Below are 27389 nucleotides of genomic sequence, written 5' to 3' on the forward strand. Positions count from 1 at the left end.
TCCCTTTTAATTAATTAGTGAATTGATTCTTTTGAAGCAATTAGTCTGAACAAACTGATTCATTAATTTCTACTACTTAGTCCTCAACGCTAATTTACAAACACACATATACTAGTATGAAAAAATACACACTTCATCTCCAAAAAGTTTGTGCAAAGGACTGAAACTCCCTATTGGTCCATCATGTCTACCCCTGAGGTCGCGTCATTTTTTACACATGGCCATATGGTGCGATCCACCTCAGAGTGACACAATCGCCAAGAGTAATATGGACGACATGGTCACAAGCTCTCTAAATAAGGAACAGACTGAACTGCAGAGGAAAGAGTAAATGAACAAAGACGGAGACACAAACACTCACAACCCACAAAGCAAAACAAAACCAATATGCCAGACTGAACGGCTGCCTTTGACTGGCCTCCCGGAGCTCACGTCTGCTTGACTTGACTTGAGGGAGTAAACAAAACCCTGACGTGTGCAGTAATCACTCCAGATTTTCACAAAACAAAGGAACAGAGGTGGCAAAAAGGAAAAAAGAAGAAAAAACTAATTTCGAAGCAGAAAATACTTTATAGAGAGACATTAAAGATGGACACATCTATCTGTCTGTCTCTAATTTTGAGAGAAGCTCCTCTGTAATATGACAGAATATGTATTTCACGTTTATGCTAACATTGTTTTATGTAATAATTACATTACAGGCAATGTTTAGACCAAACAATGCTAATACCAATTCTGACTCCTAACGAATATTCACAAAAGCAAGTGACATTTGCAATGAACACACATTTCCCACAAGAACAATATGACAGATTGTGAACTGTAGCGAGAACATAGATTTGTAAATTAGTGTGAATCCGCCTTCGAGACATAATCTATAACTAATTCAAACGAATGACTGCAAGTTATTAGTGATGCTAGAATTACGCTTTGTGGTTAAAAACACAGCTGGAGCTATTCTAAGCATATATTAGGAATTTATGTGTCAAGCTGTTGCCGTAATACCAATAATAAACACTTGCAGTTATAGCTGTAATAACCGTGACAGCCAGAGCTTTAACTTTAAAGAAAGGAGTACATTAATAATAACAAAAGTTACAGCATCAGGCAATTAATTATTCATGCCTTCAGCTACACAACAAAATAACAGCCTTCAATATAGAGCATAAACACAGCTACCTAAACTCACGTTTGCCTGTTTTAAGTCCCTTTAGGAAGGTACCTACATGAGGTTACAGATCAACATGATTGAAATGTTTTTCCTGTTATTGTTCCCCTTAGAGAAGACATTTCCACAAGCTTCTACTCAAACATCATGCTCATAAAAACTGAAAAAATAAATAAAGAGGCCATTTTTAGAGGCAAAATTATGCCAAATGTGTTGGCATCGATAGCCTCGTAGGCAGAGCGATGACATGTACCGCTGTTGTGCTTCAGGCGTCCCGAGTTCAAGTCCCAGCTCGCGGACTTTTCCCGAACACATCCCCCACTCACTCTCCCACTTCACTTCCTGTCCACTTACTGTCCTAAAGGCATAAAAAGGCCAATAATAGTGGAATTTAGGTGTCTTCACATAGACTGTTCAATGCTGCGCAGAGGTGCATTAAAGGGACAGTTCACCCAAAAATTTAAATTACTCCATGATTTACTCAACCTCAAGGCATCCGAGGTGTATATGACTTTCTTCTTTAAGACGAATCTAATTGGAGTTATACTAAAAAATATCCTGGCTCTTACAAGCATTTTAATTTCAGTGGGTGGGTGCTTTCATTCAACAGTCCAAAAGAAGACCAATAAAGTGCATCCATCCATAATTAAAAAGTGCCTCACATGGTCAATAAAGCCTCTTGTAGTGAATCGATGCATTGTTGTAAGAAAAATATTCATATTTAAAACTTTATAAATGGTAATGGCTTTATAAATCTGTAATTTGCGCTAACTGTCGCATGCGCTGATGAGAATATGATAGTCTCGCGAGAACCAACCTTTTTGTTTAGTGTCCATACTTTAGCAAAGAGAAACCAGTCTCCTCTTGGATTAAATCCTCCAATATTTTTCTTTAAAAATCCTCGTTTTGTACTTCTAATTCGTGACCGGTGTTTTGCTCTAAGCATGCCCTACGCATACGTCTTACATCATCTGCCGGAAAGTCACTTTTCCATGAATGCGCGGACATCGGTTAGCGGAAGGATATTTTTTTAACTCCAATTGAATTCGTCTGAAAGAAGAAAGTCATATCCACCTAGGATGTCTTGATGGTGAGTAAACCATGTGCTTATTTAGATTTTTGGGTGAACTAACCCTTTAAATTAATTTACACAGCAATTACAACTGTATACGTTGATACTAGGGTCTGAGCAAGCATAATTTAGTCTTTAATTCAGCATTGCGTCTTCACACTGACTTTTGAGCAGACACAGAGCAGCTTTAAATTGGTTACATAACATAATCTACCACAAAATAGAACACAATCTCCAAATTACCAATGACACATAGTACCAATGGCACATAAACAGTTAACTTTTCTCATTGCTTTGTTTATTTCACATTGTGCACACTGTGATAACTGTTTGTTATCTATATAAATTTTACATCTGCAGCAGCTTGTTTCCCCATGTTTGGCCATAACGGACCGCTCGAGGCCCCTGGCAGTCAGACGCCCCTGGTCACATTGGCCCGGTCCATAATCGTCCTTGCTCTAAGCTCTGCCAAGGGCTGCGTTATCAGTGTACTGTCTGAAAGTGCATTACAGGAGAGGTTTTTTTAATATCCTTTGAATGATAATGAAAGCCTCTATAGGTATCACACTCACACAGGCTTCATAAACAGGTTCATTTCATTTTATAATTGGACTCGCGACCACCTGCCACTGCCGTCATTCCCAGGGCCTGCTGGTTTCTAATGTGCGAACCTCTTGACACACGTGCACATCTACTACAGCTCTACGGTTACAAGCAAACCACCGTGGCGACTATACGTATAGATCCAGCGTGCACGTTACTTGCTGCAAAGGGGGGAAATATGTGCAATTTGCATGGTAAGTGTTGCGTTTCATTTTCTCAGGGCTCATTAAAATACTTCTTTATCTCCAATACACCACTTTCAATTTTCTGAACCAATTTCCGCCGCAGATGAAACGGTAAACACAATAATTAAAATCAATCAAACCTAATCAATCAATCTAATACAGAATTTAGGTCAATTAACCTGCTCTCTTAATGGAATCAATCACATCTGCCGGGTCCACTTTAAAGAGTAATAGAAGTGTGCACTCATGTGTTCGTGTACCTCGCGATCTATTAGTCTGTGCTGACAGCTGAATTTATCTCAACTCATCAGCAGGGACTCACACGTATCAAATCACCCCATTGGACCACCCATGCAACAGTTAACACGCAACTCTATTACGCAAGGCCATTGGCTCTCACAGCAAGGCGCAAGGAAACATGTTGAATATCAGTACACGTTGTGTTAGCGACAACAAAGTACACGTGAGACTTTGCAGCAGGAAGCATGAATCAAGCCTGAAAATGGCCCTTGGAGAATATGAAGAGGAGATGATGACCTTTGCACTAAATCATTAAATTTGCACTGTAAATCAAAGACATATGCTAAGCTAAAACAAGCGCAGCGCATCATGGCGACGTAAACGAGGCGCAGTGACTTATGGAGAGATCTGTTTTGCAGACAGATTCCTCGTATGCATTTCCCCGAAGCTCTTGTGGGAAAATTAGTAAATCTCAAGCCTAGCTTAGGTATAAATAGAGTCTGGAGTCTATCATTAGAGTGCCATGTTCATGTCTGCTGCTAGTGGGCTGCTAAAGACAGAAATGAGGAACCCCTCTGGTGCAGAGCATGCTGGGAGAAGAAACGATGCAAGTGAATGAAAGACGGCAAACATTTTAAAGATAGGCTAGAGGAGTGCACAAGGTTTGTGACAATCACAGCAATTTTGTGCATCACTAGATGTATATTTAAAGGGACAGTTCTCTGAAAATGGAAATTCATTTACTCAACCACATTTTGCTATTTTCATGCTTAACAGCCTCAGTTTATGTGAATCGCCAGGATATTCTTTAAACATCACTTTTTGTGTCCCACAAGAGAAAGTAAGTCATACTAGAGCATGTTAGCATTTGGCTTTAACACAGCCAAGGTCATTCCCAGCGAGCACGTATATCGAAAAAGAGCTGCCAAATAAATAAATAGAGATATTATATATTCAATAACAAATGGCTTCATTAGCGGATCGAAAGCACAGTAATAAGGTGAAATAATGCATCTAGCAAAGTGGCTGCTCAGTTTGGCAAATCTGTGCCAAGGTGATAAAACCCAAAGTTTTTTTTTTTATATTCTTGGGAAAATGTGTTGGTATTCAAATGAAGTCGTAATGTACGTGTTACATCAAAGTCACCAGGAAAATTAATTTCTTTCACACCTCCCCCTTGATAGACTTTGCAAGACGACATAATGGAACAATTAATTAGGAACAAGATGACGAAAATTCTTGAAAAAAACATCAAAAGGGAAAAAAAGAATATAAATGGTAAGCGTTATAGTATATATAAGTCTAAGCTTATATAAAACATGTAAATCATAAAGTATGAGTTAAAGAAATTATATTCTTTCAAAACTTATATTGAACAACTGCAAAGTCTATTCAAGTTTATTTGCCAAAAATCATCACAGTCATCAGATTTTGATTTTTTTGAAGAGATTTTGTCATAATTTAGGCTTTCTCTCACCATAAGAATTAAAAGAATTTTGTGCCACCTTGTTAAAATAAATGTGGTTGCTCATATGTTTTCAGTTGTCAGAACGTTGTACACATTCAGAACCAGCCATTTTTTCATCTTAGTTTCAATAGATGGTTTCTTTGAGTTTTTTTTTTTTTTATTATTATTATTCTTGTTTTGAGAGTACACCGAACCAAAAAAAAAAGTAATTTAAAAAATATCTTAGAAAATTGCTATTCTTTTTGCATTACCTCTGCGATTCAAAGCCAAACATGCAACACTGTCACAAACAAACCACTTCAATGTGGGCAATCAGGAGTAGTTGAAACTGCAAAAAGCACATGGACAAAGTCAATAAAGTAACTGAGGTTAAACTCAACACACCTTCATGGGACGGAGAGCAGAGCCCACTTTATTGCAGCAGTTCCCCTCTGCGATCTCCAGGTGATGGCCCCGACGATGCAGCACCTGTAGCTTAGCTTCAAAATCCTGGAGGTTCCTCCGGTCTCTCATAGAGAGAGGACGCCCATCAGCACACTGAAGAGAAAGGTACAAAATTGCTTATTGTATAAAAATACATCATACTGGTATTTATATTGTATTTGGTTTAAAATTAAAAATGTCTTTTGAATTTTGATGTTTCATTTTCTCAGCAGCCAGTTAGTTACCTCAAAAAGTTGAAGTTGCTCTAAACCATTGCTTATCCTTGTTTACATTTATGCATTTGGCGATTCAATTAAATGATCTACTATTACAGCTACAGTTTTGTTTGTAAACCAATATTATAGGTCATATTTTCCTTTCATTTTTGCTATTCTGTTCATTATATAGACAGACAAGGGATGTCATATAACCTAACCATGTTGGTCTCTACCTAAATTGTGTAGTTTCAACCAAATGACAGATGATCTTTTGCCAAAACACTGTACAACCTTTGACACCAACATATAGGAAGATATGGGAAGTGTTTCTTCTTCCTTTTAAGCTTTTTTATTTTACTTAATTTCACTTCCGTCCAAATGTTTGGTTAGTAAGATGTTTTTGAAAGAAGACTCTTCCATTCACCCAGGCTGCAATTAGTAGATCAGAAATACAGTATAATTCATAACATTGTAAAAAATATTGTTATAATTCAAAATAACTATTTTATATTTTAACATATTTTAAGGTGTTTATTCCTGTGATGGCAAAGCTGAATTTTCAGCAGCCATTACTCTAGTCTTCAGTCACATGATCCTTCAGAAATCATTTTAATATGTTGATTTGCTGCTCAAAAACATTATCTTCATCAATGTTATCAGCTTAATGCATCTTTGCTGAATTAAAGTATTCAAACTATCCCAAACTTTTTGAACAGTAGTATACAAATTGCATTCATTATTCGCATCTGTTGACAGCCTTCAGACCAATTTCAAGACCCACCAGTTGAGAACCACTGACCTCAAGGACAGCAACAGACAAGCAGTTCATCTTAAATAAAGCAAGCAGAGCTCTGATCTGAATTCAGTTCACACACACAGAGACCTTGGCTTTGAGCTTGTCTATCTGGTGCTCCACCTCCTCCGTGTCTTCAGTGTTCTCCAGCCGCTCGTACAGGATGCTGCGCGTGCCTTTAATCAGGTTCAGCGGCAGGACGGACATCCCGTACGCCTGACATGGAGAAAGAATGAGCATTAAAGACCAATTATACACCATTCACACTCATCAGGCAGAGTGCCATTACAATTTCACCAAGAGTCCCGCTGATCGCCTCGAAGTACCACTATGCAGGGGAACTAAATCCATACATTACGGCACTTGATATTAAAAGAGCACTTTCTAAATGGTGTCATTCAGAAGCCCACTGAATCCATGCATGTGTTTTCTGTGCAACGAGGGTGAAGAAGAGGAGATGAAAAGAGTGTGAGAGTGTGTGTTTGCATGCAGTGACCATTTTGAGATGTACGGCTTGATTTCCAGCAATGCACAGCCTAACAGTGCCCCCATGTGATGGCACGAAGCACACTTTCACACACACAGTGCATGAGAGAAGAAATATCTGAGCTCATGTATGGAAATATGATAAAACCCTGCAGTTTCTGGGGACTGTAAATCAGAGGTTATTTCAACACCCTGAGCTCATCAATGTTTTTTTTCCCATCTTGGCATTAGGAAACGCAGGTCTTATGCAGTGAGGCTTGGGTCAGAAGCCTGCTAGCCTTCTCAATATGGGCTTTGTGAACTTTAATTAAAAATAAAGACCATCTTCAATACTCTCCTGGTGGCAAATCAATACAGGCAGAGAATAAAAGAGACCAGGTTGTGCGTACACACACACCTCAACAGAAAAAAAAACCTCATACACCCACATTCGTGCGGTTCTGCCATTTTCAAAAGCTTTCATATCAAAATGCTGACAAAAGTCAGCGGCACAATTAGATCTTCAGAAGGCAGCTAAAACACTGGTGACCTTTTTATCTTCTCTGCCGAAGATGATTTTAAAGCAGGAAAAGTGACGTGCTCTGTAAAACTCATAATTGCAAGAGTCAGGCCGAGTGCGTCCGTCCGTCGCCACAGGCCGTGACACCCTCTGCTATGAATCACGAGGGCTCTAAATGCCGGACCATGTCCCGAATACCAAGCGCTCCTCATAAAAGAGGAATCTGTCCTGCAACCCCAGTGAGACGCCTCCTCCTCCTTCGCCTCCTCTTTCCATTCTTTCCTGCCCTCCTCAACCCTGCAGTCCGTCAAGCTTGAGAAAAATAAAAGAGACACTCCAAACAAAAACAGGTGTGTTCTGTGCTGATTGGAAAAGGAGACCCGAGGCAGGAGACAGAGAGAGTATGATAGTTTGAGAAGAGGAAAGGTGGAGAGATGGAAGATGAAGGGGTTGCGGTTGTCAGCTGAGAGATCGGAGGAGAGAGGGATGAAAGTGGGGATCGGAGAACGAGAAAGTGAAGAGAAAAAGTGGAGGCGTACACCCCCTTACACAAGGATGCTTTTGTTCAACAGCCTGCATGGGAAAAGTGAGCGCTGCCACAAAACTATGAATTTCTTCTGACTTTCTTTACATTTTCAATGTAGCAGACTTTGCAGAAAAATACAATAATGTGCATACAATAATTCTTCCAAGCAGACTACCATATACCTCAAGACTCTTTAAATAAAGCAAGCAGCTTTTTTGTTTGCGCCAATAGCCTCGCGGACAGCATGCCGACATGTAGTGCCGTCGCACTTCAGGTGTCCCGAGATCAAGTCCCGGCTTGCGGACCTTTTCCAATCCCGTCCCCCCTCTCTCTCCCACTTCGCTTCCTGTCTAATAAGTGTCTTATCATAATAAAGCAAAAATGCCAAAAAATAAATCTTTACATTTAGGGCTTTTCTACTTGTTTGAAAAACAATTGTCAAATTTTCTCATGAATCATTCAAAATGATTTTTGTTCCAGTTAGAAAAAAACATATTAGAAATCTGCTTTTAAAAAAAGCTCACAAATTGGACATCACAAAAGCGCAAAAAAAAAAAACCACAAACAAAAAAATAAACATCTAGATAACAAAATATTTAGACCAAAAATGTACATTTCAAATTTTGAAATAAAATTGTAGTGTGAGATATTTTGAGAAGATAGTCCTAGCATTATGATAAAATAAAATAATTTTCTATGATAAAAACTGGATTTTTCACGACCAAGAAGCTGTTTGATTATTTTGAGTAACCAGCTCTTTAAACTTAAAATTTTGTGTTTGAAGTCATTTAAATTAACATCCAAATCATGTTTTCAATGTCAATGGAGCATTCTGTAATTATGCAAATAATGTCACAAAAGTATCTTTCTGATAGAGGAGGAAACGGATGTACGGTGATGCCAATCTGTTTTCAAAAACAATCAGTACATCCACTAAAATTACATGCAACATTAAACCATCAAAAGGTCAATCTCGTGTTACTATATTAAAACCCTCTCTACCTTGTTCATGCCATAATGAAGACACAGAGAGTGAATAAAACTGTCACAAAACAAACAAACAGATGTATAGAGAGTTCAGCATGCACCAAGCAATGGCCAGATGGTGTTTAAGTGTTTCTTCTGTCCCTTTTGTAGTCTGTAAATTAAATACAAACGTGTTACACTGCTGGAAATGAGTCTAATTCTATTTGCTGTTGCTTTGTAAATATAACACTGTCAATTTATACCGTCCATGCAGGTGTGGAGAGAAACGCATCTGTGTCACTTGTCATGGTGAAAACTAAATTAATATCAAATATAAAACATCTAAAACGCATATCAAAATTATCGATTTTTCTTTTATGCCAAAAAACATTAGGATATTAAGTAAAGATCATGTTCCATGAAGATCTTTTGTAAATTTCCTACCGTAAATATATTAAAGCTTAATTTCTGATTAGTAATATGCATTGCTAAGAACTTCATTTGGACAGCTTTAAAGGCAATTTTCTCAATATCTAGATTATTTTTGCACCCTGAGATTCCCTCAGACAAGCCATACATCAATGGAAAGCATATTTATTCAGCTTTCAGATGATTTATAAATCTCAATTTCCAAAAATTGATTGGTTTTGTGATCCTGGGTCACAAATAATAATGATGACAGTATATATTAAGTATCATAAACTAACAATTTTTTTTATAACATAATATAATATATTGTTTGGTCATGATATCTAATCTATAGTGTCATTATAGAGAAGGAAGGAAGAAAGAAAGAAAGAAAGAAAGAAAGAAAGAAAGAAAGAAAGAAAGAAAGAAAGAAAGAAAGAAAGAAAGAAAGAAAGAAAGAAAGAAAGAAAGAAAGAAAGAAATTTGAAGCAGCCAAAGTATAATCATATTCCTAAAACCAACCATCAAACAAGCAAACAAAAGAATTTAACTAATTAAAAAGATTAAAAAGCATATTTTCTGTCTCAAGAATTCCATGAATAGGACTGAGATACGGAAAAAGAAACTCGGCATATAAGAGGAGACCTGAGAAAATTAAAATTGTGGCATTTATTGTTGAAGTGGCTCCTCAGATGCACCCGAGACGGTGAGGAGGAGGAAGAGACTCTCTTGCCATTCGCAGGTCATTTTAGCAGCACTATGATTAAATCAGTGGAAATTAATGCGGTCACCCTCTCGTTGGGAATCAGCATCTTTGGGCCGCAGATTTAAGAGGGAGAGGAACCCTCCAGGGCTGAACTTCAGCACGCCAGCCAGACTTTTAAATCACTACTCTGTGTCACGCAGCACAGGGACCGAGACGGCCCACGGTCAAGCGGACAGATCAAAGAGCCGTGATATACGCTCATATGCATATGCAAATATAATATGCACATTAAAAAGTCAGCGGGTCAATAATTTTCAATGTAACGTCACACCAGCAGTAAAATGAGCTTGATATAAGACCTCAGCATCCATCTATATTACCCAATGAAGGGTGTTTAATGGGTTCAAGTGAGAATGCAAGTGGCGTTTTTGAAGCACAGCAACCGGTTTAGACTTCAGGAGTTCAGGAACAGCTCTGAGCAGAACTGGGCTCGATCAAGCATAAAACACACTTTTGCACCTCATAACATTGAGGGTGATAAAGGCTTCTTGAAATGGCATCTTGGACAAAGGAGGGTCTACGAGTACATAAAGGTGTCAAAAAAGGAGAGCACGGATAAACACGGATGAGGTGACGATGAGTTCAAGGTGATTGGTGATCACTAATGGGAAGAGTTTAGAATAAAGTGGCAAGAACTGACACATACTGTACAAAACAGTGACTTTCCACTGTCGGTGGAAGGTTTAAAAGACGTATGCAAATGCTTGAATTCACTCTTCTGAGGATTAAAACAAAATACGATCCATCGTGCAGGAAGTAAAAAAGGCATTTCAAGAGCAAAACCACTTTCTTCAGTTCAAAGAACAAACAACATTTACGTAGAAGGAGCTCTTCTGCATTTTCCTGAATAAGCGATTCACCCCCAAACAGCCTGAAATAACCAAACTTTTGCAACTTCATGCTGTTTCAGTTAAAAAGCACGATTAAAACTCCCAGCATGATTGTTTTTAAGAGCTGGCCATCCGAGCATTGGATAGGTAAGTTAGCTTCGCCCGCCTTGACCATATGGCACTTCAGAGGCTTATTAACAAGCCGAGGCACCTGTTTGTATGTGCTTAGGTTGAATATTAATTTCTCAGCAGCTCAGCAAAGTGTGATGCTGGCCAAAAACAGCAAGTGCTGAAGGTTTGAAATGCTTGCTTTAGTGTTTAGTTGAAACGCAGCCGGCCGTGGTGTTGTCATTATGGGTTTACATCTCGGCCAGTGGTTTGAATTAAGAGCAAGTGGCCACCTTGGCTCAAAGTGCAGTGATAAATTAACCTGCCCACCTTGGACAACACTGCGGCTGCATACGGCGCCCATCACTTAGATTCCATTAGGTTAATCATGCATAATAATGACACATAGGCCAGTATGATAAATCACCCATCGCTTTGGAAACTTGGATTAGGGAGGATGGGTGATTCGAGTTCTTTGGTGTAGAAAGGGAGGAGGGCTGAGAAAAGCAACAATAGGAAAGAGAAAGTGCAATAAGAACAGCCTGAGTGAGTGAACCCTGGTTTTTGACAAGGAATCTTTGATTGGTTCTCAATTTCTGTACCACAATTGAGAAGATCAAAAAACAACCGCGCAATAGGAGTCTTTCTTTCTCCATAAGCCACTCTCTGAGCTTCTGACAACAGGAGGTCAGAAAGGAGATAATTACCATCCTCAGAGCATTCTGAAAATGATCAAACCTTTAATATAGGCCTGTATTCAACAGCTTGAAAGTCTGTTATGTACAATTACATGAAAAACACACTTAAAGCAGCAACATAAAAGTGACTTAGACTTAATAGCAGCAGTAACTCACTGAACTTCTTAATGAAATTTCAGAATTAATATGCAAAACTAAATGTGTAAATTTGTAATGTGTTGTTAAAGATTGGGATCAGTAAGATTATACAAGTAATCAAAAAATTAATCATGATTAATCGCATCCAAAATAAAAAATGTTGTGTACATAATATATGTGTGTGTACTGTGTATATTTATTATGTATATATAAATACACACTCATACAGTATATATTTTGAAAATATTTGCATGCATATATTTGTATTTATATAATATATATAATTATATTTAATATACAAATATACATTTTTTCTTAAATATATACGTGTATGTGTGTGTATTTATATATACATATATACATATATCTATATATATATATATTATTATTTTTTATTTAACTTGTGGTAGTTTTTTCGGGAATATACCATGAATAAAAAGTTAAAAGGAAGACCATTTATTCAAAACAAAACTCTTTTATAAGAATACAAGTCATTACTATTATTTTTTATGAATGTGATATATATCCTTGCTAAATAAAATTTGTAATTTCTTAAAAAAAAAAAATATTTGACCACAAACTTTTGAACACTAGTGTATACAGTTACATTTCAATTTCGAATAAATGCTATTTTTTCAACATTTTATTCATCAAAGAATCCTGAAAAAAAATATTACAAAATATTATGCATATATTATCATACACACAAACACCAGTTCACAATTCATGATACCAATTTCTATATCACTGCTAAAACGATTATGGTACTAAATATGTTCCTTCATTTAAAATTAAATATGTATATAATTATTTAAAAATAGTGTGCCACAGTGAAACATATTCTTTGTTGAATAAACATTCACTTGTTGTTAATGTATATGTTATCATTGTGTATTTTTTTTTTTTTTTTTTCCATTTATAGTGAATTAATGTTGTATTATTGTTGGCTGTTTTTATGTTTTATGTTACCTGCCTAGGGACTGCAGATGAAAAGTAGTTATTGTTACTAATTCTGGCATATTTACATGGTGTATTTCCATACAACAATGTTCATGAATATGCATGGTCCCTATTAAATAAATTAATAATAATAATAATATTCCACCTCATTCTCTTCAATCCCTGATAAAGCGGAGATTCTCATAGCCTGGTTACTCATGTTGCCGATGAAAAATGGATGACATTAACAAGTGTTACAGTACAATCAATTTATCTTATCCGAATAGAACAGCTACAGTATGCTGAAGGAATCAGAATACGGACGTTTATTAATGGCCTTCAGGCTCAGATATATAAACAGGAGAGAGATAACAGGGCATATACATCACGCCGACATCTCAGGCACACGTCCACACACATCGGTGAGAAATGACAGAGTGTCAATTTGAGCGATTGCAGGCCAAAACGCAAGAATCACAAAACATTTCTAATGTTGAGGGGCTGCTTCATCATTCAGGATGACTACAATCAAAGACTGTTTCCATACAGGCAGCTTTTGTGGCATCTGAGAAACCTACGCATGAAGATGACCAATCGGGACTCTACAATCAAAATTAGGTCAACAACCACTTCAGGAAAATTATTCTCTTACACATATATAATCGCAAGAATCACTTTAGTTGTTGTCAGTACAGTCAAAGCATTGCGGTTTGTTTGAGCTTCCAAACCAGCCTGACACTGATCATTTTTTTCTTTTTTTTTTTTAACCAATGGCAAATGAGGCAGTGTTTTTGATACTAGCAGTACAGAAATGACACATCAACCTATAAAAGGATAGACAAGCATACATAAATTGTGGACAGAAAGATGCATATTACGTCTAAAACTGCTTCCCCGTGACAGTGCTGAGCAGTCTCTTCGCATACAACCCTCATAAACGCATGCAAAATCGATGGGGCACAAGTAACCACCCACCATTACCAATTCTCTGTTGGCCACTCACCGTGTATGTGATCACTGCCAGCATGCCAATCAAGGTGAGCGAGCTGATGGAGAACGACAGGGCGGCCAGGCCATCTGCAAGACAGAGGGGAAATTTATTTATGACATGGGCCAAATGCAGAGCTCTGTTAAGTTTTGGTCACACGCCAGATATTCAAAGCAGTTCCTGTCCCCCAGGGAAATTTCTCAATGCACCTCATCTTCTTTCCTCTCTCGCTACCATTTCTCTAAACCTCCTCTTACTCTGACATAGTTACTGAAAGGTCAGCAAAGTTTTTGCCCTCTAAATTTTAATAGTCACAATGACATGTTGAAAATATAAAGGACTTTCAGGTAAGTTCTTCAATAAAGATACGGCTTTATTTAATAGTCAATATCAGAACCAGTAAAATTTCACAATTCTTGATACCACAGCAAAAACTAACATGCTACTAAACATTTAGCTTTATTTAAAACTTGTAATATTTAAAAATATTTATTTATTTAAAAAAAAAAAGTAAATTAAGTCAAATGTAAGCATTGATCTTCACATTTATCAAGTAATCGTTCAAGTAAATAATCTGTAACAAAATAAAAAAAAACTAATTATGAGAAATACAACAAATTAAAACAGTATAAACGGTTGTTGATAAATAATAATAATAAATATTAATACAATATAAAAAAATATATATTTATAAAAAGGAATGCAAAAGTACTTAAAAGTACTTTTACAATTAGGTCGATACAAATGATAAATTCATTATTAAATTATAATATAAACAAATTACAAAAAATAAAATGAATTATTTATTTTTTATTTCATTGTTAAAATATATAGTTTTATCACTATATAAAATAACTATTCATATTTTATGAATAAATATTAATAAACCTACTTGAATTATTATATTATGAAAACCTGTTGTTACTCAAACTCTGAATATATGTTGAATATATACAATGCTGAAAAATGCTGACTTTTGTTTACAGCGTAAAACTAGCCTACAAGACTCACCAGACAATCGATGGACAAAAAAAAACAGACAGCGCCATCTTTCTGCTCTTCCATTATTTAACAGGCACACACCTGTATTTTTGCTGTGAATGACTTGCCTGTTCACATTCAAAATAAATTGCTGTTTTTTTGGTTTTTTTAGTACATGGTAAAGTACATTTGACATTTTGTGAATCCCTAGTCCTCAGGATACAAGATGGAACATGGAAACGAGAGAAAGAGGGAAAAAAGGGGAAACTGAGTGAAAAGAAGAGAGGGCATGATGCCAGCTATCAGATCTGAGGTCAGCTGAGGCAGATTTATGGGAAGTGACCGCCACTGCACTCCCTGTTTGTTAGGATCCCACCTGTCATAGGGAGCGAGAGAGTTGAACGCACACAAACTCGCACGATTCCCCTTTCCTCTGATTCTGAGCTATGGCCCAGCGGAGCAAAACACAGCATCCTGGCAGCCCTGAGCCCAGAAAGCCCCCTTCTGCCTGCAGCATACCTCAATTGAATGCAACCTACTGTTCTCTGTTTATTTTCCTCAGGAACTGCTTTACATCACTCACAAAATGACTTCTTTCCATTTTGTTGAACCACATGAAGTCTGAGAAGTGTTTGCTGGGCCACCCACCACGTTCCATTCACAAAAAGCCCCAAGACACAAAAGCCGACGAGAAGAAATGAAGATGATTACACTCCTGCTTCCTAATGTAGCAAACGGAAGAATATAAAAAGAAGAGAAGCTTTGATGTCTGATGGCTGAACTGAGCATTTACATCTGAATGGGTGTTTCCCTTTGTGATGTCCCCGCTTTTGTTAAGTGGCGAAGGCGCGACGCCGGAGACAATGGCGTTCGTGTTTGCTACGGAAAGCCGCTCTGTTTATGAACTCCTCACAATGCAGGGGGACCTGCGTTTTCCGGAAGACTTTCTGAGGGATTGGACAGAGAATATATTGTTTATTATCTATGGCGGCTCCACAGCTGCTCTAGCGGCTGATTCCTCGGCACTCGGAGAGAGTGGAGGCCCTTATCTCGACATGCACGGAGCACCTCGGGCTTGTGTGTGCCGAGGAGACTCCTGCCACTGAGAAGTGTATATTAAAGAGCTCTTAGCTGCGGTATTCACAACATGAGCTTGCTATGATAACCTCATGGAGATGGAAAGCAGCTGGCTAAAGCCAACTCACTCACTGGATTCTGGATTACAGGAAAAGAGAAAACGCGCTACTTCCAAACAGTTATCGACAAAAATATTATCGAACAAATGTGGTGCAAACCTCCATGCACTATATGCACTACAGTAGAGGTTCTCAACTATTTTGACTGCGAGCAATTTATCTTAATCTGATTTATGGTGTTCAAAAAAATAAAAAATATGAGCATAGACATATAACTAGGCCTATATTTAATGCAGAGACATACAGAAAAAGCAAGGCACCAATATTACAATTCTAACTAATATTGAAATTTATATTCATGTTTTATAAGCCAATAAAGAATAAACAGATCTAAATAAACAAAAAATAAAACAATTATATTTTAAACGATACAAGGCATCAAATTAGAATATATATATATATAGATAGATAGATAGATAGATAGATAGATAGATAGATAGATAGATAGATAGATAGATAGATAGATAGATAGATAGATAGATAGATAGATAGATAGATAGATAGATAGATATTTTTTTTTTTCATATTCAACACTAATACAAATGCTACAAGTAAATTCAGACAAAAAGAAAGGATATTAATTTTGAGATTTGCTATTTGTAACGATAAAATTAAATGTTTTTAAAGATTACTTTATGGTCAAATAAGAGTTATATGACTTCAAAAGAAATCTAAAATTAAAGTTTTTATATTCGTGTTACAGCCAATAAAGAATAAACAGTCAATATTAAAATTAATTTAGTGTTAGAAAAAAAAATAATTATAAAAAATTGTATCATTTAAATGCTACAAGTGAATTACAACATGGCATCACAACGGTTAATGTAGAGTATTAAAAAAATGGATATTCGTTTAGAGATTTCCTAAAAAAATCTGTCATTTTCCACACACCTAAAACAGAACACCTTGCAACCACCTTATGATGCTCATTACAGACTAACACTATGAATGCCAAATTATGTCATCAAATCTAAATTAGATTCAGCGTAGCTGATGCCTGATGCCTCCTCGTCACTCTAACTCCAATTTGAAATGTGACTCTCGCTGAAACTCATTCAGCTCAGCGGGAAGGTAAATCAGAGAAGAAGAGCTGTCTGAGTGGATTCTGGGTCCGGGCCTCCGCTGCATAATTAAGTGGAGACTTTTTTCGAGCCTATGTCTGTGATAAGATCAGATCTCCAGCTGTCTACCCTCCTGCACGCTCCCTCGCCCTCTCGCCTCTGTCTTACCCACTAATGGGGAATCGGGTATTGCATTCAGTTTATGTTTTATGTCTGTTTCACATGGGGGAACCAGCAACTGAACCGATGCATATCTGTGGAATTGGTAATGGACAACCATGGCTTCGCAATGACACTGGGTGGAATTCGTCAGCTTGTCTTGCCGCTTGGGTCAAGGTGCTCCTTCAGCAGCCGAGGCTTCTCAGGAACATGATAACCCTGCTTACATAGCACACAGGGTCTGGTTACTAATTTAACACGCGGAGTGGAGATGAGGAGCAGATTTTTGACAAACAAGCCTGTTCCAAAAGGGCCCTTTTTCTGATGTTCCTTCCACCTAGACGTTTTGCTTGATTTCCATTCATTAGGCCAGGGCTGCTGGGAAGGGGCAAAGACAGCTCTAAGACCCCCTCACAGGAATCAGGCACTGTCTTAAAGAGTCACAGACTTACTCCAGGCCATTATTGGATTAGGTTGGGTTCTTTATTGGCTCCATTCCTGCCAGCTTGATGGTCTTCAAGGAAGAGTGAAGCAAGTGTCACGACCCAACCTAACAAGGGAAGTTCTCTGAAGGAACACCATGGTGTTAGCAAATCACACTTGCTTTCTCAGAGCAAAACAAACCGTACTTGTACTGGAAGTAAAAAAGCCATGTGACTTGTTATGTGATCTTCAAATAAGCCTTCAGAATGTGATAAGAAAGGCTCTGGAGAACACTGACACAAATATACTCAAACATGGACATTGTAACATAGGAGCTTCCTTTCCACAGACTCCTTTTCCCAACCAGTCCCTTAAATATAGAGAAAAAAAAGATACTAAAAAAAAAAAAGAGAAAAGGGATGATCCTTTGTCCTCAGCAGTGTGAACACCTCAGTTTTTTTTCACATTTTAGCGGACTTTGGTGCACTTTTTCTTGCAAAACTTAAATTTCAACAAAAATACAACATAAGATGTTTATTATTATTATTATGTTTTTATATATATTCTGTTTTAGTTTTAATTTTAATTAAAGTTTTAGTCATTCTTGTAATTGTATTTTTTTAAGATATTTTCCTTTATTGTTTTTCTTCATTTTTAGGGTTATATTAGTACTTTAATTTAATAATTAAGAAATGTTGCATTGGCAACTAACTGAAATAAATGAGGTTTAAAAATGTTTTTTTATATTACATTAAAGTTTAAAAATAAAAAGAATGTTGGTAATACTTTAGAATAGGGACCAATTCTCACTACTAACTAGTTGCTCATTTTCATGCCTATTATTATTAACATATTGACTGTTTATTCGTACTTATAAAGCACATATTCTTTATGAACATATTCTACATCCCTAATCCTACCCAATACCTAAACTTAACAACTGCTTGACTAACTATTAATTAGGTAAATTAGGAGTTTATTTTAGAACACTGGACTGCTGTCTGCATTAATAGACTGAGAAAAAGATGCAGAAAAAGGTGCAAACATGGGCCCTGCCACTCCTGCTTCAAATGGAAGACCTGATTGACATGTCAAAAGCAGCCAGGTCTTTTCTTTTTTTTTTCCAAGACAGCAAATTTAGGTAGCACAATGAGGTCTGTTGACATTGACGAGGCTAAATGTCAGGGCTGCCAAACCCACACATCACCTCTACTCGTGGCTCGGCAGCATCCATCGCTTTCTAAAAAGCACCTGTCGTTCTGGTGTTGTGGCCCTGGAAGACTTCAACAAAGCTCTTTTTGCCGTTTTCTTTGCAAGTGTGAGTAAAACTGAGCTGCAATTTCACTTAAAGAGGCCTTTATGATACTTACGGCTGCTGCCCAGCTCCTCGAACAGATACTGCACCTTCTCCCACTGAGTGGAGTTCTGGTTTGGCGGAGATTCCAACGGAACAAATGTCCTGCAACAGAAGTTCAAATTTCTCAATCATAACGTCATGATTTATATACTACTGTTTAAAAGTTTGGGTTTGGTAAGAATTCAAATTGTGGGGGGATATTTTTTACATGCTTACCTAGGCTGCATTTATTTGATCAAAAATACAGTAACACAATTTTACTGTAAAATATCATTACAATTTAAAACAACTGTTCTCTATTTTAATCTAATTTAAAATGTCATTTATTCCTGTAAAGGCAAAACTGAATTTCCAGTCTAGTCTTCAGCATCGCATGATCTTTCAGAAATCATTCTAATATCTTTCTAATAAATCTCTGACACTCAGTAGATACACACTGCGACATAATATGGTTGTTAGTGTCACTCCAAAATAAAAGACATTTATGGTCACAAAGCAAACACAATCTCTTCAATCAAATATACAAACAAGTGATCAAATTACAATAGCATAATGTGCAATTTTATAAAGCAAATATGAACACGTGAATATACAAATGACCACCTTAGCGTTGAATACATCTTTTTCTAGGCCATTGAAAAAGTAGGAATCTTTATCTTATGTGAGTCATTTAAAAACATTTCTTCCAAAAGTATTATACAACTTTAAGTGAAGCACCTTTACCCAAAAGGTGAATTGTTGTCTTGTGTTTATGTATGTGTGTGGCTGATGGCACGAGTGTGTTTACTGTGAACTATCATGTAGAGATCCTTGTATACAGCTCATGCAATGTATCGCTGCAAGCTTTAAAAGCAACTGAGGATACAGTATGCTCACATTCTGAGTAAATATCTGCAACACGAAGAAAACCAGTCATCTCCAATGAGGAGAACATCACTCACAAGGTGAGGTTACATAAGCAAATACCTTAGGCTACAGCTGGTCTGAAAAAAAAAAAACATGTTTTAACCATAAGGTTCAGTTTTAGTCTGTATCAACTGTATAATTTGTATTTCCAGCAATTATAATTGATATACAGTAATACAAGTAATGGGAGTTATGTAATCAGATTACTTTTTTTCAAGTAACTAGTAAAGCAATGCCTTACTTTTAAGAAAAGTATTTGAGTTACTTTTTCAAATAAGTAATGCAAGTTACCCCTCCTATCCCCGTTTTGAGAGAAGTTGAGAGTGAGAAGCAAAGACAGAGGCACTTCATTCAGCCTGAGGCTTATTAATTTCACTTTTAGTATGAAAAGGCCTTTACAGTTGCCAAAAAATTAATAAGCAGGAAATTAATAAGTAAGCCCAGCTCAGGTGACAAAAAGTAATGCAAAAGTAACGTAATGCATTACTTTCCATAATAATTAACTAAGAAACACAATTAGTCACTTTTTTAATGGTGTGATGTAACATTGTAATGCATTACTTTTAAAAACAATATTCCCCAACTCTGCTTATATATGACTCTTTCTGACCACTGCCTATCCAAAAAAAAAAAAATAAATAAATAAATACAAAATAATAATAATAAAATTAATGGTGCAAGTTCAAAAAGGCACAAATTAATAAGACCATATAAATTAGGAAGCATTTAATGACTATTAACTGTCTGACACTACTGAATATAAAAATCATTAGGGCTGCACGGCTAATCAAAATAATAAAAACTATAATAAAGAGTGCACATGCTGTTTATTATTATTATTGGGGTACTTAAGACATTTTAGTATTAATAATAATAAACTGCATGTTCACCCTTATATTTATATTATAAAATAAATACCATTGATTGGGATCATCCTGTTTGTTTGTCTGAACATCTAAGCAACAATATTGGATGTTAAATGTCACAATATATGACAAAATAATCATGCAACCCTAAAGGACACACATAATACCCACTGTTAACATCCAATCAGCAACTTTAGAAGCCAAAAGGGCCACATTCAAATGGCCACAAAATAGGTTCACTTTGATTTTAAATGCAGCCACATCATTCAGCATCACTGGCATAATCTGAGCGAGTTCAATTGACATGTCACTTCAGAAAAGCTGCGTCGTGCATGAAAATGTCATCTTTTAGGGGTGTCAATAAATTACGTTGTAAACTGTACGCACAGCAGGACGTGGTTTCATAAATCGACCAAGGACTCTGTGAGGGTTTATGCAAAGGTACACAAGTTCAAAGACTTAACACGTATCTGACCTTTGTATCCACTTTCCCTGTCGTTTGCCGTCATCAATTAAAGTCCAAAATTCTATGTCAGCCAAACTCACTGTATATCGTTAACTTTCACTCTGCCTTTTGAATATCACATTAGACACTAAATTAAAAGCACACAGCCAAATTTGTAAGCAACGATTGGTGGCTAATTGCAGGCTAATAGCTCAAATACGATCTGGATCTGTCTCGGATGTCCTCATGAGCACCCTTTTGAAACCTAAAATGAAAAATGGGACACTTTGTGGTCTCGTGGACTTCACAGACACGCACTAGAGAAAGGCCATGTGAATGCAGGTCCACATGAAGACGTCCATTTGGGACAGGGCCCATGTATCTGGAGCTTTGACCAAGTACTGCATTGATAGAGTGCACTTAGAGCTCTTGAGACATTTCGACGGGTATGAAAGATTAAATGGCACTACAGAGGCTGGGAAGGGTCAGCTCTCCATTTATAAGTCCCATCCTTAGCGCAGACCAATCAAAACAGGCAAACAAAAAGAAGTCACTCTCCAAATGAACAATCACAAACACAGGGACTCTGCGCCTCAACCTGAGAAAAAAAAGAAGATGGGAAAAAGCCATCATGTCCTCCCACATCAGGAACCCTGAGACACAATAGTAAAACACTGCACTGGTTCAAAAGGTAAAATGAACACCAAATTGCTTCTGTCCGAAGTGCCATCCCCACTTTTAAATTTGGTCCATAGTATGTCCCTCTTCCCATTCTGCGATCAAAGTAACCCATCCCACTGGGTCTATAAGACATGAAGGTGTGATGAAGGTATCCTGCCCCACAGGAACACTATTTAATGGTTGAGAGCACATTAAATTATATGACCTGGTGAGCAGACGTGTTATTCTTGCAGCGGCAAAGAAAATCCATTATGTTTATGCTGCAAGAGCACTGCTGAGAACAAAAAGTATAAACTTGAGGTTAAACGGGACAAAGCCATGCCATGTATCTGTACACATTTAGACTGCATGTTGGTTTTTAGTTCGGTTAACAATTGTTACATGGCTTGACAAAAAAACCTTTCAAGGTCTTGAAAATTACCAGGTTCAGAGACTCCAGATAATTTGACTTTGCCTTCGGAGCTTGTTATTTACCAAGCCAAAGACATGGTATTTCAAAGTGATACCAACTATAGCCTTTATTCCAATGTTTCAGCTGTAGGATATCAGAGACCGAATCAGACAAAGTTAAGACTCGATCAGAACATCGAAACATGAGAAGCTGAAATTCCAGAGGGGCCTCAAAGCTGTATCAGGACGTCATAAATCAGATTCCTAGCTCCAACTAGTCTGAAGCAAGCGAACTAACCAACTCTTTCACAATACAGCTTGCAACATTGAGACAAAAGAACACTTATTGATAATTCCAATTCAGGAAGGAGACTGTCAAATTTGGGGGCAAGCAATCAAGACTGATGGTCAAAGAGATGGCCATCACATGGGTTCCAAGCTGGAAGTCACGAGCTTCCTTAGACTGACTTTTCCCCCAACATAGAAGACAGACCAAACCGAAATTCCTTAGTCTAAAGAACATGTCTTCGTTCTCCATAGAACCACACAGAGACTTCCTTTTTCATATGCATCTAAAATCATCCTAAAAGGACATTTCTATGCAGAACCCCATATTATGTTTGTAACCCACACATTAGACTATCATGTTTTTATCATGTTTTAATCAGTCTTTTTAATCATTATTGAATAGCTGAAGGATTCATATGCGTGGTTGGTATGTATGAGTTTGAAAAATCATGCTTTAAATGTTTCTTCCAATTAATTCTTTGTCAAATGCATCATATTCTGGTTATAGAAATCACATCCAAAATTATACTTTGCAAGAATGTGTAAAATTCGGACCATGTGACTGATAACATGCTGATTTATGATGGAAGGAACACCCCTAGTTAAGACAATAGCCTATCTAATTGGTCAAGACACCAGAGGGGATGTGTCCAGAAGCAGAGTTTAAAAACTCAGGACACCATCAAACTCTCTTTTTTCTCTCTTCCTTTTTTTCAACTTTTGCCTCCGCGTTTTGACGCTGCCTTTTAGCGCTCTCTGAGCGTGCTCTGGCCTACATGCCAGCAACCCACCTAGTTTCTTTACATCCCTTTATTGTTTTACTTTATTTAATTTTCCGTTGCAAGTTTCATGTACTCAGTTAAGTTTTGCCACCACGTCTCGTTTCCAAGTTCAACTCGAGTCTGTGACCGCCTCAAAACTTCTACCAGCCATAACTCCGCATCCTCAGCCAACACCCAACCACTGGTTTCCCAAGACGTCACTTCACGACTACTGAACTCTCAGCCAATCAGAAACTTCGGGGAACCCCCTTTCCTGCAACGACGACACACAAGGGATTCCCTTAGCAACAAGCAAGTAACCTCCAGATTCTAACTGAATCGGTGCATTTAATATACATTTTTGCTTCATTGAGAAACTCAAAGCGATTGCTGTAAACTTGGGATTTCACATTTTCATTCTCTTAAACTCCTCCTTTCCTTACTTTCTCTCTTTCGGCAACGTGTGAATGTGTGAATGCTTGTGTTCATGTGTTAGATTAGTTTACATGTCTTAGATTTATCAAATAAAGCCTTGTTTATATTGAAATGAGAAGTATCTTGTGTTTTGTGCTTACAAGTTAATGTCTTAATCTGCCGATCTTGTTACTGTGTTATTAAATAGTGTTTTCACTATATTTTGGATTTTAATATCCAGTGCAGAGTTGAATTGCTGCCGCCTCAGTGATCAGCCGTGAAACAGTGATTCTGTTCAAATTCCCTATAAAATCATAAATGATTCCCTTTGAGCTAAATTAAACTATTTGCTTTAAATTACATATTACGTTTTACGTTACACAGCAATAAAAACAAAAGTATTGCTTATTAACTACAAATAATTACTTTTGTCAGCATAAAACTTCTATTTTACGTCTGTAATCTGACAAATTACAGGATATCCAATGAGAAAAAACATCAAGGTATCTATCAAGAATTGACGGAATCATAAAAATGGGGGCAGTTTTGGGTCAATAAGATTTTTTTTGTTTTTGTATGTTTTTGAAGGTCTCTTATGCTCACCTAAGCTGCCTTTATTTGATCAAAATACAATAAAAACAGTAATATTGTGAAATATGACTTAAATTTAAAAAGAACTGTTTCCTGTGATGACAAAGCCAGTATATATATATATAGAGAGAGAGAGCGAGAGAGAGAGAGACAGAGAGAGAGAGAGAGAGAGAGATGGATAAATGGATGGAGCTTGAACTTGAATAGTAGTGTACCAGAATGGAGATAGTTGAGAAGTGGAGCAAGAAAAGACCACAAACATTACAACGACTAATATTTATATTTGGAATAACCTGCACTCAGTAATCACGCACAATAACATCAGGAACAAGTATAAATAGGCTCAATGTTTTGTTTATGTTTACATTAATTTGATGTCCTGCAGTAGATTTTGAGCTCTCTGGCTGTCCAGAAATAAACTCTGTATATCTTATTTATTTTCATAATGGAATATATTGATTTTAGTCTGTTAGCAGAACCTACTGATTCAAAATTGTTCAAATTACTGGTTCCGATCTCAGTTTATCGACAATCATTCATGATTTGGTTAGAGCCCTTTGTACTCCAAATTATGCAGAAATCCCCCAGAAATGTCATACTATCAGCATTTGATGTGCCCCCAGTAGAGATATCACTCTCTACTAAACTAATAATGGCTACTCAGATTATAGCTACAGTTTGTTCTCCAATTCCACAAAGGTAATCTTAGTTCAAAATAATTAAATACAGGTTATTATCAGCATCTGTCCAACAATTTCCCAGCATTCTCACACCTGCTGTACCCCCGATGGAGGTTAAAGATGATGAGTGAATGATATAATATCGCTCACATCGACCACTCCACACACACATGGACAGACACACACACACAAACACACAGAATACTATAATCCCACAAATCGCACTTACCCAATCAAAAGCAGCACTGAACACACAATCACAAATCCTATTGTAGACTTCAGTGCATTTTTCACTTGCTGTAATGAGAGAATAAAAAACAGGTTTATCAAACTGTATTCAACAAGTCATCAATCCATGATAAATTATGCTTCATGTAGAGAGGGGCTTTGGGCTGGAGTATAATTACATATTTGCAGCACTTAACAGTCAGGAACACAGTGTCCCTAGTTCATTCTCTGATGCAGACATTGCGGCTCTGTTCCAAAACCTGAGCTAATGCACTGTTCTAACTGAAATGGAACTTTACAAGTGACCGATTTGGAACATTCTACATTAAATGAGCAACTTTGTGCAGCCTACAAACAGCAGTGATAACATGGAGCACATGAGAGATTCAACTAGTAATTGAGTTCATTAGTTTGGCATTAGCTTGTTGAAAAACTAACAATGTGATACTCAAATAAATGTAATTAACATAGTAAAATAAGCAAAGATGCACAAAAAATGTGTAAACAGTATAAATAACTAAATATAGGGTGAAATAGTATGTTTAATTAGACTCAATTAGACTTTAAAATTTAAAATATACATTTTAAATATAAAATTGATTCCATAATACATTACTATTAATATAATATAACATAATATAATATAATATAAAACGTCATGTATACAAATAAACAGTAGGGATCAAATTACTAATAGGAACATATTAAATAGATTTTTTAATTAAAAACCTTATTTTTCCATTGGGCATGTCAAAGGATACCAAATGGTATTAAAAACTTTAAGTGGGATTCAATTAGCAAGAATCAATTCAAGCAAATATTATAGATTGCTTCATACCAGTTCTATAAATGTAAATTTAAAAAAAAAAACTATAGTATACATTGGTACAATTATACATGACATGTAAAAATGAAGTGAAAAATACACAGACTAAAAGGAATGAACACAAATCAAAAAAGTGAAACCATAACATTATAAAAATTATAATAAAAAAATAGCTTCAACCATTATCTTGGATGGATTTTTTTCCCCCCAAAGCATGTCACAATGCATTAATTTATCCATGAAGGATATATGCAATCCTGGTAAAAATTGGGCCAAAAAAAGAAGGCAGCATAATCATCCTGCCTTCCTTTTAGGACAGTACCTATGATGCTTGCCTACGTAGGAGGCTCAATAGTTCTGGAACGAAGCCACTTCTAAGTGTTTTAAAGGAGAAGGAGGAGTGGAAAGTTTGGAAAGAGATCTAAATAACTTCTACAAGATGGAGGAAGCTCCTCAGCATGCAATTTTGCACATCACTGTGGCGTCCTTTGAGAGAAATATTTGACATTTGAAGCGAGCAGCAATATAGTGAGTAGGTTGTGTTTTCGTCACTTTATTACCACAATGCAGTCAAATCTCTTGCAGATGGAGTCTAGGTGAACTCACTGGGTTATTATAAATGAACTGCCATAACAGTAATCAGGCAAATATCACTTAGCAGTACCCCAAGGGCATTTCTGTTGATATGATTAATGCTAACTTTTCTAACCGCAGACAGCATGCCTTGCTTAACATACTAGTATATTACACACTATTTATTGAGTACAAATAGCTTAACATAGCTCTTTTACCACCTAGTTTTCACTGTGTGTGTGTATGTGTGTGTAAACTATCCCTGTAAGGCTGAAAAGGCAATCTGTTTCAGAACGCATGGGGTGTGTACTGGAAAAACAGGAAGGAGTGTGAGATTTACCAAGCACTTGTTGCTGTTGTCTTCATCTTTCTCCTCGTAGTAGAAATACACAAAGGGGATCCAGAGGAAGACGCAGAACAGAATGATGGAATACAGAGCTGTGAAAGAGAAAAGATGGGCAATTACACACCTGGAGCACTCTCAACAACCAGGATCCACATTAAATACAGCACATTACACATGATGTATTTAGATGTCAAAGGGTCAATGACGTGGCACTCATTTTGTGTACAGATGTATTAAAAAACATTAAAAATTTGTACACATGATGACCTATGCCTCCCCTATTATGATTTTTTGTTTTTTGTAATTATGAATAAATGTGGCGTGTCAAAAAATTAAAAATGTCAAGGTTGCATGAGATTGTAAAACAGTCAAAAAAGGTCCAATTATAGGTTAAAATTCTTAAAAATATTTTATTATTATAATTTCTTAAAGGAATAAGAAGCAGGAAGCAGTTTGGTAAATACTAATATTTCACATATAAAAATATAAAGTATACTGTACACTACAAATATATTATATAAATTAAAACATTATATATTTCATATATGTATAGAACACACACACATATATTATAAATATTAGTATTTTTATATTAGAATATTAGTGCATGTATGTATGCATGTGTAAGAATTCTTATATTTTCCATTGAGCATGTCAAGACAACCAAACAGAATCACAAAATTAAAGCAGAAGTC

General features: G+C 36.6%; 1 protein-coding gene across 1 annotated transcript in view; it reads right to left on the bottom strand.

The window, feature by feature from the left end:
* Positions 1–27389, bottom strand: part of LOC306882416 (lysosomal cobalamin transport escort protein LMBD1-like) — a 95083-nt gene that overhangs the window by 41515 nt on the left and 26179 nt on the right. Inside the window, exons 4-9 of the mRNA XM_079437017.1 lie at positions 26689–26786; positions 24951–25018; positions 18713–18801; positions 13538–13611; positions 6261–6386; positions 5121–5273 (exon numbers count right to left, since the gene is read on the bottom strand). Coding sequence (XP_079293143.1) covers positions 5121–5273; positions 6261–6386; positions 13538–13611; positions 18713–18801; positions 24951–25018; positions 26689–26786 — 608 coding nt within the window. The remainder of the gene's footprint in view (positions 1–5120; positions 5274–6260; positions 6387–13537; positions 13612–18712; positions 18802–24950; positions 25019–26688; positions 26787–27389) is intronic.

This window comes from Barbus barbus (genome assembly GCF_936440315.1).
Source record: "Barbus barbus genome assembly, chromosome: 16".
In the NCBI taxonomy this organism is placed as follows: Eukaryota; Metazoa; Chordata; class Actinopteri; order Cypriniformes; family Cyprinidae; genus Barbus; species Barbus barbus.